Source organism: Chrysochloris asiatica, unplaced genomic scaffold (genome assembly GCF_000296735.1).
Source record: "Chrysochloris asiatica unplaced genomic scaffold, ChrAsi1.0 scaffold00007, whole genome shotgun sequence".
Classification (NCBI taxonomy): domain Eukaryota; kingdom Metazoa; phylum Chordata; class Mammalia; order Afrosoricida; family Chrysochloridae; genus Chrysochloris; species Chrysochloris asiatica.
In genome coordinates, this window is record NW_006408525.1 from 167,639 (window position 1) to 180,358 (window position 12,720).

The 12,720-nt window shown below is 39.0% G+C and overlaps 1 protein-coding gene across 1 annotated transcript in view; it reads right to left on the minus strand.

Moving 5' to 3' along the window:
- Positions 1-9,294, minus strand: part of UTP6 (UTP6, small subunit (SSU) processome component, homolog (yeast)) — a 42,621-nt gene extending 33,327 nt beyond the window's left edge. The window contains exons 1-2 of the mRNA XM_006832294.1: positions 9,146-9,294; positions 7,472-7,556 (exon numbers count right to left, since the gene is read on the minus strand). Coding sequence (XP_006832357.1) covers positions 7,472-7,556; positions 9,146-9,237 — 177 coding nt within the window. The 5' untranslated portion in view covers positions 9,238-9,294. The remainder of the gene's footprint in view (positions 1-7,471; positions 7,557-9,145) is intronic.
- Positions 9,295-12,720: the final 3,426 nt, after the last annotated feature.

Below are 12,720 nucleotides of genomic sequence, written 5' to 3' on the forward strand. Positions count from 1 at the left end.
GTTCACCTTGTATTTGTAAAGTTTATACACACAGACAATAAAAATTAAAATAAAAGCCTACTGCCATCTAGTTGATTTCAACTCCTGCTCATAAACTCTTTTTTAAAAAGTTGCCATGCGCTTTCTCAGAAGGTTGGAAATAGAAATACCTTATGATCCAGCAATTCCTCTACTTCGTATTTACCCACAAGAAATACAAGCCATATCACGAGTAGGTATTTGCACACCAACGTTCATAGCAGCGCTATTTACAATAGCAAAAAGATAGAGACAGACTAAGTGCCCATCAACTGAAGAATGGCTAAACAAACTGTGGTACATACAAACAATGGAATATTATGCTACTTTAAAGAACAAGGAAGCTGCAAACCAACACATAACATGGATGAATCTTGAGGACATTATGTTGAGTGAAATTAGTCACAAAAGGAGAAATACTGCACAGGATCCCTACTGTAAAAGACTAAGAAAAAGAAACTAAGGGAGGAGGGGGAGGAATTCTTTACTGGTTACTGGGATGGGGGGGGCGGTGAGGGGAGAGAAGGGAAGGTAGAACACAGGGCAGGGAAGAGACACAGGATAATTTGGGTGCTAGGAAGAGGGGCAATACAAAAGAAGGGGGAGGACAATGGAAGAACAAAGCAGCCAGGAAAACAATTAGGCAGGTTTACATGGGCTAAGTGGAACAACAGGGCTCTGGGATACAGGGATTGAGACATGGTTGGAAGGGGCAAAAGGGGGAAATAATGTTAAGATGCTTGGCTGTCTTTTGAATCTTGGTTTCCCTGGCATACCATTATAAAATAGACACCTAAGGAGGAGAGAAAGGAATAGCCAGAAACATCACTATAGAAAGCTTGTAAGTCCATCTTCTGCCCATAACTGTTTGGAATACCTAAAATGGGGCTACAATGTGCCCAGTGAAGGAGGCTTCCTATGGAGCCTTTGCATTACATAAGACCATAGGTGGAATCCTGAACCCCATCCAGAATCTTCTGAGGTAGGAAATTTCCACTTAAAGGACAAGCAGACCAGCCTGGAGCAACTAGAAGAACAGAAAATACTTCTTGAAAGAAAGACTTACAGGAAAAATACAAAACAATAAAGGTAGTCCAACTGATTACTACAGGAACAAGCAAGTTGCTCTCCCAGAAGACATCAAGGCAAGTGGTCGGGTCACCTCAGGGCAAACCCCCTCTAAAAGTAAGACTCAATGGGAATACACACTCTGAATTGGTGACCACATTCATCACCAATAAGGGGAAGTGAGGGAAAAACAGCAATAAAGCTGCAAGCTAAGCCCTACAACATTCAATGACTCCTGTGAACCCGGGTGGAGACCTGGTTGGCCAGCAGTGTGGCAAGACCTGGGAACTCCTGGGCCCAGAGTCAGTGACACAGCCACAGAGGACTAGAGTGGAGAGTGAAGCATCCAGCTGATAAGAAGAGAGGACATATGCACAAGAACACCCACACTTGCAGATAATACCCACTTAACCTGGCTTCAATGATTGGAAGACCAGAGCTCAACTAGAAGAGGAGGAAAAAGTAATCTGATACAATTTGATGAACTTGACCTATACCTATGGATGCAGTAACTCAAAAGAGGGAACAAATCTTCACACCGTGGATCATTCCCACCTCCTCCATACACAGAGTAGACAGGGATGGGCAACTTGGACATTGGCTACCCAAAATGGAGGGGCTACAAAAGCAAGAATTGACTGGTTTACAAGCTTTCAAGAGGTAGCCTAGATCCAGAGGGTACAGAGGAAGGTAGAATCTCCACTGAGTAGTATCCAATCTGGCTGGGCGGAGCTGATGAAAGGAGATGTGGATAGGTCTCTTGTGATACAATAGTAAATAATTGTTATCAGGACTGACTGTGAGGGTTGGAAATGTAAAGGTAGATGCTTTGTAGCAAAAGGAGGGGAGTGATTGACTTTGCAGTCTAGGAGCAAAGGTCCCTGGGGCCATCAAGGGAGAAGAGTGGAGAGCGGGACCCTACCCAGAGAAGCCATGATGCCAGAGATGGAGACTGTGACAATGATGTGGGGAGATGGAGCGGCTGGGGACTCTAGACCCAGAGAGAGGCTAAGTGCTGAAGACTAGGGGCAGAGCAGGCTTGCAGGGACTACCCTTTGGTTGGTTGAGGATGCATGGAAGGGATTGTAACCATGGCAATAAAATGATATATGATAGGATGAATGTAAAGCTAACGTTCTCTCATGTAAGCTATCATATTATTCACAATGAAACATTTTTTAAAAAGTTGCCATGATACCAAAATCTTTGGGACACGGAGAAACTGACAGGATAATTTATTGCTATAAATGCACACATCCAAAAAGAAGAAAAGAATCAAAATTAACATATTAACACAGCATTTACAACATTCAGAAACAGACCAACAGAGGGAATCTACAGCCACCAAAAGAAAAGAAATAATGAAGAGTTGTTGTTGTTGTTGTTGTTAAGTGCCATCGAGTCGGTTCCGACCCATAGCGACCCTGTACAGGGTTTCCAAGGGTGTAAATCTTTACGGGAGTAGAAAGCCTCATCTTTCTAATGAAGAGTAGAGCTGAAATAAATGAAATCGAAAACAGAAAAACTATAGAAAGAATCAACAGGACAAGAAGCTGGTTCTTTGAAAGGATTAACAAAATTGACAGACCACTGGCACACCTAACAAAAGACAAGAAGACACAAACAAGCATTAAAACCACATGGGCAATGTCACAATGGAACCAAAGGAAATCAAAAGGATAGTAACAGAATACTATGCAAAGTTGTACTCCCAACAAATTTGAAAAGTTAGAAGAGATGGATATATTTTTAGAAACTTACACAGAGTGAAGTAGAAAACCTGAATAGATCCATAACAAAAGAAGAAACTGATCAGGTCATTAAGAAAAGTTACCATGAAATAGATTCTGAACTGTGCTAAAGTTTTTTATGGCTAATTTTTCAGGAGTAGATATACCAGACCTTTACTTCCTCAGAAGATAAGAGTAGATTGAACTTTCAGCCTTTTTGGTTAGTAGTCAAGCCGGTTAACTATGCCACCAAGGGACCCATATGACTTTAAACATTAAAAAAAATTTGTTTTTTTTTACTAAAACCGTTTAAGAGCTAGAACACACCAAAAATAAACACTGTAATCAAGTCAATTCTGACTCATAGAGACCCTATGTACTTTCCGAGACTGTAAATCTTTATAGGAGCTGACAGCCTCATCTTCTACTAAGGAGCAGATGGTAGATTTGAACTACAGGCCTTGAAGTTTGCAGTTTAATGCCTAACCACAATGCCACTAGGGCTCCTTACAAGACTATGATGGTGGTGGCTGCTATATGCCATGGAGTCGGTTCTGACTCACAGCAACCCAGTACAGGGTTTCAGAGGCTGTATATCTTTATGAGAGCAGAAAGTCTCATTTTTCTCCCATGGTGCAGCTGGTGGACTGGAACTGCTCACCTTAGGACCAGCAGCCCAGCTCTGAACCCGCTAATCTACCAGGGCTCTTTATAAGTACTACAGTATCAATTAATCTAATTTTCCAAACAATTTTGTTAGGTCATCGAGTCAGTTCCAACTCATAGCGACCCTGTACAGGGTTTCGAAAGAGCAGCTCATGGGTTTGAACTGCCAACCTTGTGGTTCGCAGTTCAGTGCTGATCCTAAGCACCACACCAGGATCTGTAGACTACTAATTAATGTAACTTCCCAAACAATGTTGTTATTATCTGCTATCGAGTCAGTTCTGGCTCATGTTGTTGTTGTAAAGTGCTGTCAAGTTGGTTCCAACCCATAGCGATCCTGTATAGAGTTTCCGAGAGCAGCTGGTGAGCTTGAACCGCTACCCTTGCAGTTCAAACGGCTTTGCAGTCTGGCGCATTAACCCACAGCGCCACACCAGGACTCCATGTTGCTGTTGTTGTTAAGTGCTGTCGAGTCGATTCTGAACCATATCGACTCCTTCACAGTCTTGTCTAAGAGCACATTCATTCATACTTTTAGTTTAAAAAAATCACCTCTCAAAATCTTAGCTGATGCATCTATCAACAAATAATGCAGATAAGAACTGGCTGAAACAGGATGGCAAGCCTGAGTGGCTCTCCCAGCCAAGACCCTCTGAAGTACTACCTGGAACCCCTAAGGCTCTCTAAGACCAGTGCTATCTGTTTCTATGCTTCTGCTTGAAAACTATTAGACACAGAAAGCTCAAGATCTGGCAAGTCTGGCTGCTTCATTTCAATCTGTTTATGAAATGTTTTAGGTACACAGAGCACCATGCACCTACCACACAATTATACCAAAGCCCACATTTTACTATTTATTTGACTGAAATTTTTAGAAGTAAAACATTTTAGAAAAAGTGAATACTCTATGCACCTATTTCTGATTCTATTCCTCCGTCAAATTCTATACCCACTACTACCACTGCTACGCAAGCTCCATAAGGCAATGACTTTTGTCTGCTTAATTTACTGCTGCATCCCCACACCTATACCGTACGATATACACAGTAAGCACTCAATATTTACTGTATGGTTGTGTGTGTGGATGAATATGTAGTTAAGTAAGATAGAGTGTGTGTGTTTTAAAACTACTTATCCATTTCAGTTCTGCTCCCTAAAATGAAACAAAACAATTTAACCCACAATATTTACCATATGCATAAAATTGCTAGGTCATAGAACATATTCATTTTCAACATTGAGATGCTATCAAACTGCTCTCTTAAGTGGTTGAAGCAATTATACTACCACCAACAGTTATGAATTCCACGATCCAAAAATCTTTATATAATGTCAGTCTTTAAAATGTTTCCCAATAAGATAGATATAAAGTCACACTACACTTAGGGGAACAACACTAGTATGGTAGGCTCACCATGGAATGGTCAACCATTCCAGAGCAAAAGAGCAACATTTACCTAAGGACAAAGTTCAGAAGGACTGGGAAGGAGAGCGGAAGGGAAATCAGAACCACAGGGGAAAAGTGGGGAAACTATTAGTACATGGAGGTATTGCAATCACTGAAATGAAACAAAGTATAGAATTTGTTAAATGTAAAATTGATGATCTGCTTTGTAAATTTTCGGTCAATTAAAAAAAAAAAAAGTGGTACTGCACTCTGATTTATATCTTATTACTAATGAGGTTGATAAGGAGTCCGTATGAGCTGGGCTGCCAACTGCAAAATCATCAATTCAAATATGCCAGTCTCTCCATGAAAGATGAGGCTCTGAGTTCCTGTAAACATTTACAGCCTCAGAAACCTTATACAGGGTTGCTATGCGTGGGAACTGACTCAGTCACACACAGTCACCATGACCTACGATGTTGACATTTTTTTCAAGAAGTACAACTGTAAATTATTTTTTGTGTGTGAATGGTATACCCTCATGATTTGTCCATTTTTGTCCTTATCTTTTTGATTTGTATTTTATATAAATATAAATCTTAACTATACAAGAGGACTTCAAAAAGTTCATGAAAAAATGGAATTTTCTGAAGCCCCCTCTTGTGTAGCAAATATCTTCTCCTACCTGTGGCTTGTCTTTTCACATTACTTAGTGTTTTATTTTAGACAAAAATGTTTACTTTTAATATTGTTTAATCAGTCTATCTTTTCTTCTGTGATTTGTTCTAGACTCACTTATTTTAAAAATCATTTAAAGAATTTTTCCCTACCTAAAGTCATTCCTCCATATTTTTCTGGACGTTTTCATTTCCCGCTACATTTAGATCTTCAAAAATTTATTTTTGTTCATTATATGAGGAAAGGATCTAATTTTGTAGATTATCTGTAAATTACCTTAGTGATTTAAAAGGACACGCTGATTTATATGGTTACATGAGCCAGGGATGTATACAAAAGCAGAAACGAGTATGTGTGTGTTTTAAATTTATATTTCAGTGCTGCTCTGTAAAACAAATCAACGAACACATAGGCAGCTCTTCAAATATTTGACAAGTAAAGTCTTTTCAAGGTTAAATACCTCTATTTCCTGCAATAATTCCTCCCAGAATAAGATTTCTATCTGGCTATCTTCTAATCTTTCAATATCCTTCTTAAAATTTAATCTTAAACCTAACACAATGCTTTTGACATGTGTTAAGTATAAACACTCTTTTTAAAGCCAACATTTTTCTGAATGTCTACTGTTTGAAATGTCCCCTACAAACAATTCACTTTTGTTAATGCAGATAACTGTATTACAATTTTAACATTGCATGTTCTTCGTTTATTTTGAGTTAGGTTAGGAATTAACTTCTAATTTTGGCATTTCTTCTAAAAACACTGACTCATCACCAAATCTCATATACAATTTTATTTGGTTGTGTGTGTGTATTTTTGTTTCTGTAATCTAAGCTCAGAACCTTATTACTGGGCTCTTTCTGAATCCTAATGCTGTCATCTAATTTACTATTATTTTCCTCATCTGAAAACTGATGTGGCAGGTATGTTCGTCTTTACTCAAAATCTTCCAACATAGGATGCAGAATTTCTGCAATATGTTTCTTCCAGCCTGATAGATTTAATCACATAGTGTTAACTTTTCAATCATCTACTACCATCAAACTCCTGTATCTTGTTCCATAAGAGGCTGTTTATAAAATCCTTGCTGAAATGCTGACACAGGAGGAGCCTTCAAAAAGTTCACGGAAAAATCTAATTAAAAGCTAAAGGCATTTTACCTTGAAAATCATCATCAGTGGCAGAGACAGAGCAGCTGCAGGTTCTAGGCCCATAGACTGAGTAAGACTGTGTGTGTCTGTGGATAGGAGGCTGGCTTGCAGAGCCCTTTGGACAGTCAAATGAATATATATTTGTTCTGTTTTGTATGTGCACATCAAATATTTTTGCTTTGTTCATTTGTGAAATATATGATATAAAAGGGGAGAAGAAGTAGGGTAACTGTTGTTGCAGGGAGGGGATGATAGTCACTGAGATGAAATAGAGCAAATAACTTGCTGAATTTAAAACTGATGATCTTGTCTATTAACTTTCAGTCAATTCACAATACAAAGTTAAAAAAAAAAGATAATGCAGTTTTCCACAAAGTTTTTGAAGCTTGCTTACACTATCTCTGATCTAGTAAGTCAATAGAAAAAAAAAAAGGAAATTCAGTTTGTCAAGGAGGCCTGGTGTGGCACTATGGGTTAATGCACTAGAATGCCAAGCCAGTTTGAACCGGAAGGACGGCGGTTCAAGCTCACAAGCTGCTCGTCGGAAACCCTATATAGAGTAGGGACCAACTCCACAGCACTTAACAGCAACAACAAAGCCTTAGTAGAGCAATGTTATTTCCAACAATTACTTCTACTTCCTATCTGTTCAAAAAGTATCCATGTAATCATAGATTCTAGTATTTTGTAGAAAATTAACATCGCATTCACCATTCTATAATTTACTTGCTTTAAAACTCATAGGGGACTTAATAATTAAATTGTTCACTTACTTGAACATAATTGATAAAATCTTCCTTAAAAAGGGCTCTTCGCTGTATTCTATATTCTAGATCCGAAGCTTTCTTAATGATAGCTCTGAGGAGAAAGTAATTTAAAATATTACAATAACACTAAAAATCAGGTTAAAACTTTTTTTTAAAGTCTCTCTTATACATTTTTAAAACACATTCATCACAACACATAATAAACATGAAATTTTTAACTATGGTATGCCAGCCTTCTCTCAACATGATTACTTCTATATTCTTTACCACATCAGGACTTACTTTTAAATTATCTAGGAAAATTATCTTAATCTATCACCAGGAGCATTTACATTCACATCAGCAAAGTTAAGTAAACTGTTAAGTCATTTACATTAGTTATATGATTGTTCAAACCCACCAGCAGCTCTTTGGAAACCCTATGCACGGCTGCTTAAGTCTGAGCCATCTTACTAACAACATAAATGAGAAAAGATTTTTTTTCCCTCCAAATTCAGATTGCTTACATTTCAGTAATAATCAGGTCTATTCCCAAAATTACTCTATTTCTGAATTTTAAATTTTAAATTTTTTTTAAATCCTACATTGCTTTGGATTGTTGTTGTTAATTGCCATCCAGTCGGTTCCCACTCACAGAGACCTATCTATATAGGGTTTCCAGAGAGCAGCTGGTGGGTTTGAAATGCTGACCTTGTGATCACAGTCTAGTACTGATCCTACAGCACCACACCAGGAGTCCATTAGAAAGGTTTATTATTAAAAAAAGATGTATGGGAGAAAATTCACTGATGTGGAAGAAAATTATCTTTACTTACAGTAATTGCTGTTATTTGCCATGGAGTTGGTTCCTGGCTCATAGCTACCCTGTCTGTATAGGGTTTCCTAGGAGCAGCTGGTGAGTTTGAACCATCAACCTTGCAGTTCAAATAGACCCTGAGGTCCAGTGCTTATCCTATGGAGCCACACCAGAACTCGTTATAGTAATGTTGTTGAGGGCCGTCGAGTCCGTTCGGACTCATAGCAACCCTATACAGGGTTTCCTGGGAATGGCTGGTGAGCCGAACAGCCTACCTTAGGGTTCAAGCCGACTTTACAGTCCAGCACACTAACCCACAGCACCACACTGGTACCCCACTAAAGTAATAGTAAAGAATTACTGAACACTTATTAAGAGTCTAAACAGTTACGCTGTTTTATGCACAAATGTTTAAGAAGTCTATAGACTACTAAATTCACAATCATTGCAAAATAAAGATATAGTAACAGAAAGCATATAAAACTATTGGTGGTGGTTGTGTGCCACTCAGCAGATTCCAATTCATAGCGACCCTGTACAGGGTTGCCAAGGCTGTAAATCATTACAGGATCAGAAAGCCTCATTTTTCTCTCACGGAGCAGCTGGTAGACTCGAACTGCTGACCTTACGGTTAGTAGCCCAGCTCGTAATCCATTACACTACCAGTTAAATTTAACTAATTTTAACAAATAAATTCCTGAGTGCCAACTATGGTGACTAGCACAGCGGTAAAATATGAAGTTGAAAGGTTCCTGTCTTCAAGTCTAGTTAGACTTAAGTTACCCCTCCCGGGTTCCCACCTTATCCCAACCTCCCGACACGCACACGCCCCCAAACTCCCTTCAGTGCGCGGCACCATTTCCTTTTCCCCAACCCTCCCTCACTTAATCTCCGAATGGCTGAACAGTCCAATGCGCTCCAACTGTTCTAATTCCGGGAGCCGATCTTCTATGCGTTCCTGGATTATCTCCGCCATGAGGTTCCAACGCTACACCACAATCAGGAAACTCACAACAGCAAACACGCGCAGAAAAGAAGCAGCATCAATTCCGCGATCCCGCCTTTACGCTCATACGTACTAACGTAACGTGCTCCCTAGCTCCCGCCTCTTCCGCTTCCGCCACCTCAGCTGGCGGGGAAGGCCATATTGCATTTAGGACAAGTATCTCCGCCCTATGGCCAATTGTGGGATTACAGCAGGAACTCATCCGGGTGGTGGAGTAGGACGCTCCAGGGGACTAGATAGGAGGGGCGGGGATGCAGTGGGGCGGAGCTAGTGCGGGCTTTGCTGGACTTGGGCGGGGGTCGGGAAAGGCGCCTGCAGATCGCGAGCAGTTACCTGAAGGTTGGGATACCTTTTCTTCAGGATGTTGGTTTCTTTTTTCCACGCCCACCCTACGCTCCCAATTTTCAACAACAAAAAAGCGAAAAGTGTAGAATAATGTAATAGTAATAGTAAACATTTCAATAAGTCACTAATGAAGATGGTTGTTGTTGTTGTTGAGTGCCGTCAAGTCGGTTCCGACCCATAGCGACCCTGTACAGGGTTTCCGAGGGTGTAAATCTTACGGGAGTAGAAAGCCTCATCTTTCTCCCGCGGAGCGGCTGGTAGTTTCGAACCACTGACTTTAAGGTTCGCAGCCCGATTCGTAATGAAGATGGTTGTTGTTGTTGTTGTTAAGTGCCATCGAGTCGGTTCCGACCCATAGCGACCCTGTTAGGGAAGCTAAAACACCTGTTTACTTTCGGGTACATTTTGCAAACCAATGTGACAACATTGATTTTCCTGTGCCGACTAGAATCTCTGATTGAATCATTTTTAAATCGGGAGAAATTTTATTGTTTGAATAACGGGAATTTGAAAGCAAAATCAAAGCCCATGGCCTTGGGTTGGTATCAGGAACTATAATTTTTTTCGAGAAGGAGATCTTGGCATTGAAAAATTGGTAAGGTACAGTAACAAATAAATAAAGTAGCATTTCTAAGAGAACCATCACGCACCCCTATACTGAAGCAGTACTGCTAGTACCATTACTTAAAAACGACGTGGCTCAGGACTACTTAAGTTCTGGAAGATGATAAAAAGCCAAAGCTGGAGTTCTTGCTAAACCTGTTTATTTCAACACATGTATTAACACCTTGATCTGCTGTGATTTATGAAAGGGGAACAGTCTTAGCAATTAACCAAGTTCCACCTTCTCTGTCTTTTCCTTTTTTCCTTTTACACTTTACCAGCTGGTCACAGACTGAGACAAAAGCTGGTTTCCATGTCATCATTTCTTGATTTCCTAAGCAGTTAAAGACATTAGGAGAGTGGAAAAAAATCATGGACATAAAACAAAGATGAAATGTCTTTGTATTACGAACTTCTCTGGGACCTATGGTATCTGTAAAAGTGGGAGATGCTATATACTAAACTCCTGTTTTGTTCACTAGACATTCAGAACTTGAAACGGTGCCTAGAGGTTAGTTTAAGTAAGAAGTCACTGGATGGCAACTGGTTTTGTAGCATATAATAAATGCTCAATAAATAAATGCATAACAAAATAAGAAAAGATACTTGCCATTTTATAAGGAAGTCTGGAAGCTCTAGCAGATTTGTAACTTTCTTAAAAAACAAATTTGATAGAAACCCTGCTAATCATATATGACAACTTTTAAATAACCTGTACACTCCCCCTTATTTTGAAATTTACTACCCATGTTTATCTTGCTCCAAGAATTATTAAAACAGATACAGCAAAGCTTTTTTTTTTTTGTCACTTGTGCATCTCACAAATAATAACTATCACTTATTGAGGGCTTACATGTATGTATCTAGCTGCTATATGCAGTATTCTAAGTGCTTCATATACTAACTCAATCACATTACATAAATATTTTTTTTAAATACCAACCTAAAAAAGAACTCTCCAATAGGTCAAAAGCATCTACTAGAGAAAGAACAATACCGCAAAAGAAACTGTGTTTGCATAGTACCCAGTAGGTCTCAGAATCCTTTGCTGAACACACTTTTCCAGTTAAGGACCCCTAAGAACAGAGAAAAAGTGCTCTTGGAGTCTGGACCTTGAAAGCACCCCTGGGAAAGCTTCATGTTACTTTTAGTCTTGTATTCTAATTTTTAAACACACCTTAGTAAGATTAGTAAGGAAGCATGACTGGGAAGGCATAGGGAGCATTGTGAGTGCTGGAAATACTTGATTTGAATGGTCAGTTACGTCCATGGGTATATACATATGTAAAAATTCATCCAAGATTTGTGTCAAGAATTCAATTTGTGTACACTTTATGGAAATTAAATTTTTAACTTAAAAGAAAAATATAATCACCAAACTCTCTCATTGAGGCTAATTCTTTTCAAGACATGTAACTATTATTAATTTTAGGTTAATCAAAGCCTTTTCCCTCTCCAAAAGAGCTCATGTGAATTTTGCACTCTAGCTTACACGTTATTGTTTTTGAAATACAAATTATTGTGAGTGTCTCACCCAGATTGTTGAAGGAAATTGATCTCAGAGAGATGTACCCTGTTCATTTTCATGGCTTAGAGAGAAAACCTTGACCTAGTTACAGTGCTCATGAGCCCTGTAAAGGAAGGAAAGTTTCAGTTAGGGTCAAAATACACAGATGAACACTAGTCAGATGTCTGTAAATCAAGGATGCTTGCCTTTAAAGTACTTAATTGTATCTTCAAAGTAAACTTGAACTTTTCTGTGGGATACTCACATTGTCAAGTCACCTCTAAAGATTCTGAGTTCATGGACAACTTAGTGGATAAAAAAACAGCAGAAGAAACACTCAACTTTTTTTTCCTTACAATATTAGTATTTGGTAAACGGAAGTACTTAATTTCAGGGATAATGAGAGACAAGGCACCTGGAATCCCATCCCCCTTCCTCGATCGGAATCCCCTGCCTGTTTCTCCCACACAGCACTCTGGTAGACTTCAAAGTCAGAGCAGGAGTGATAGACACAGATTGGTCTTTGATGCCTAAGAACGTCGGAGCTCTCAGTTTGATGCGAATGCAAAGCATCTGCACTTCTCAAACCTTTCATGTTATCTCACATTTCTAACAACAAAAGCTGAAAAGTTTGAGGTGACACACATTAAAATATCTGGAACCAGTAACTTTTCATTTCTTTTTCTACTATTTATATAGCTTCTTTTACTTAGGAACTGCTCTGGATAGTAAATTACTTCTGGCACATAGCCTTGTCAGCTTGCCAAATTTCTACTGGAGCAAGTTTTTACAGCCAGGCTAATAAGCCCTGAAAATTAGGAGGTAAGTATAGTGGAAATAATGACATGGTCTTTAACTGCAGGCGCATAGAATGGCAACGTGAGATTCTACTTTTTAAAGTTTTTTTGTTTGTTTGTTTTAAATTCTCATGGAATTTTTATTTATTTATTTAGGTTATTCTAGTTCAAAACACATGTACATGAAAAGGGTCTCTTTTG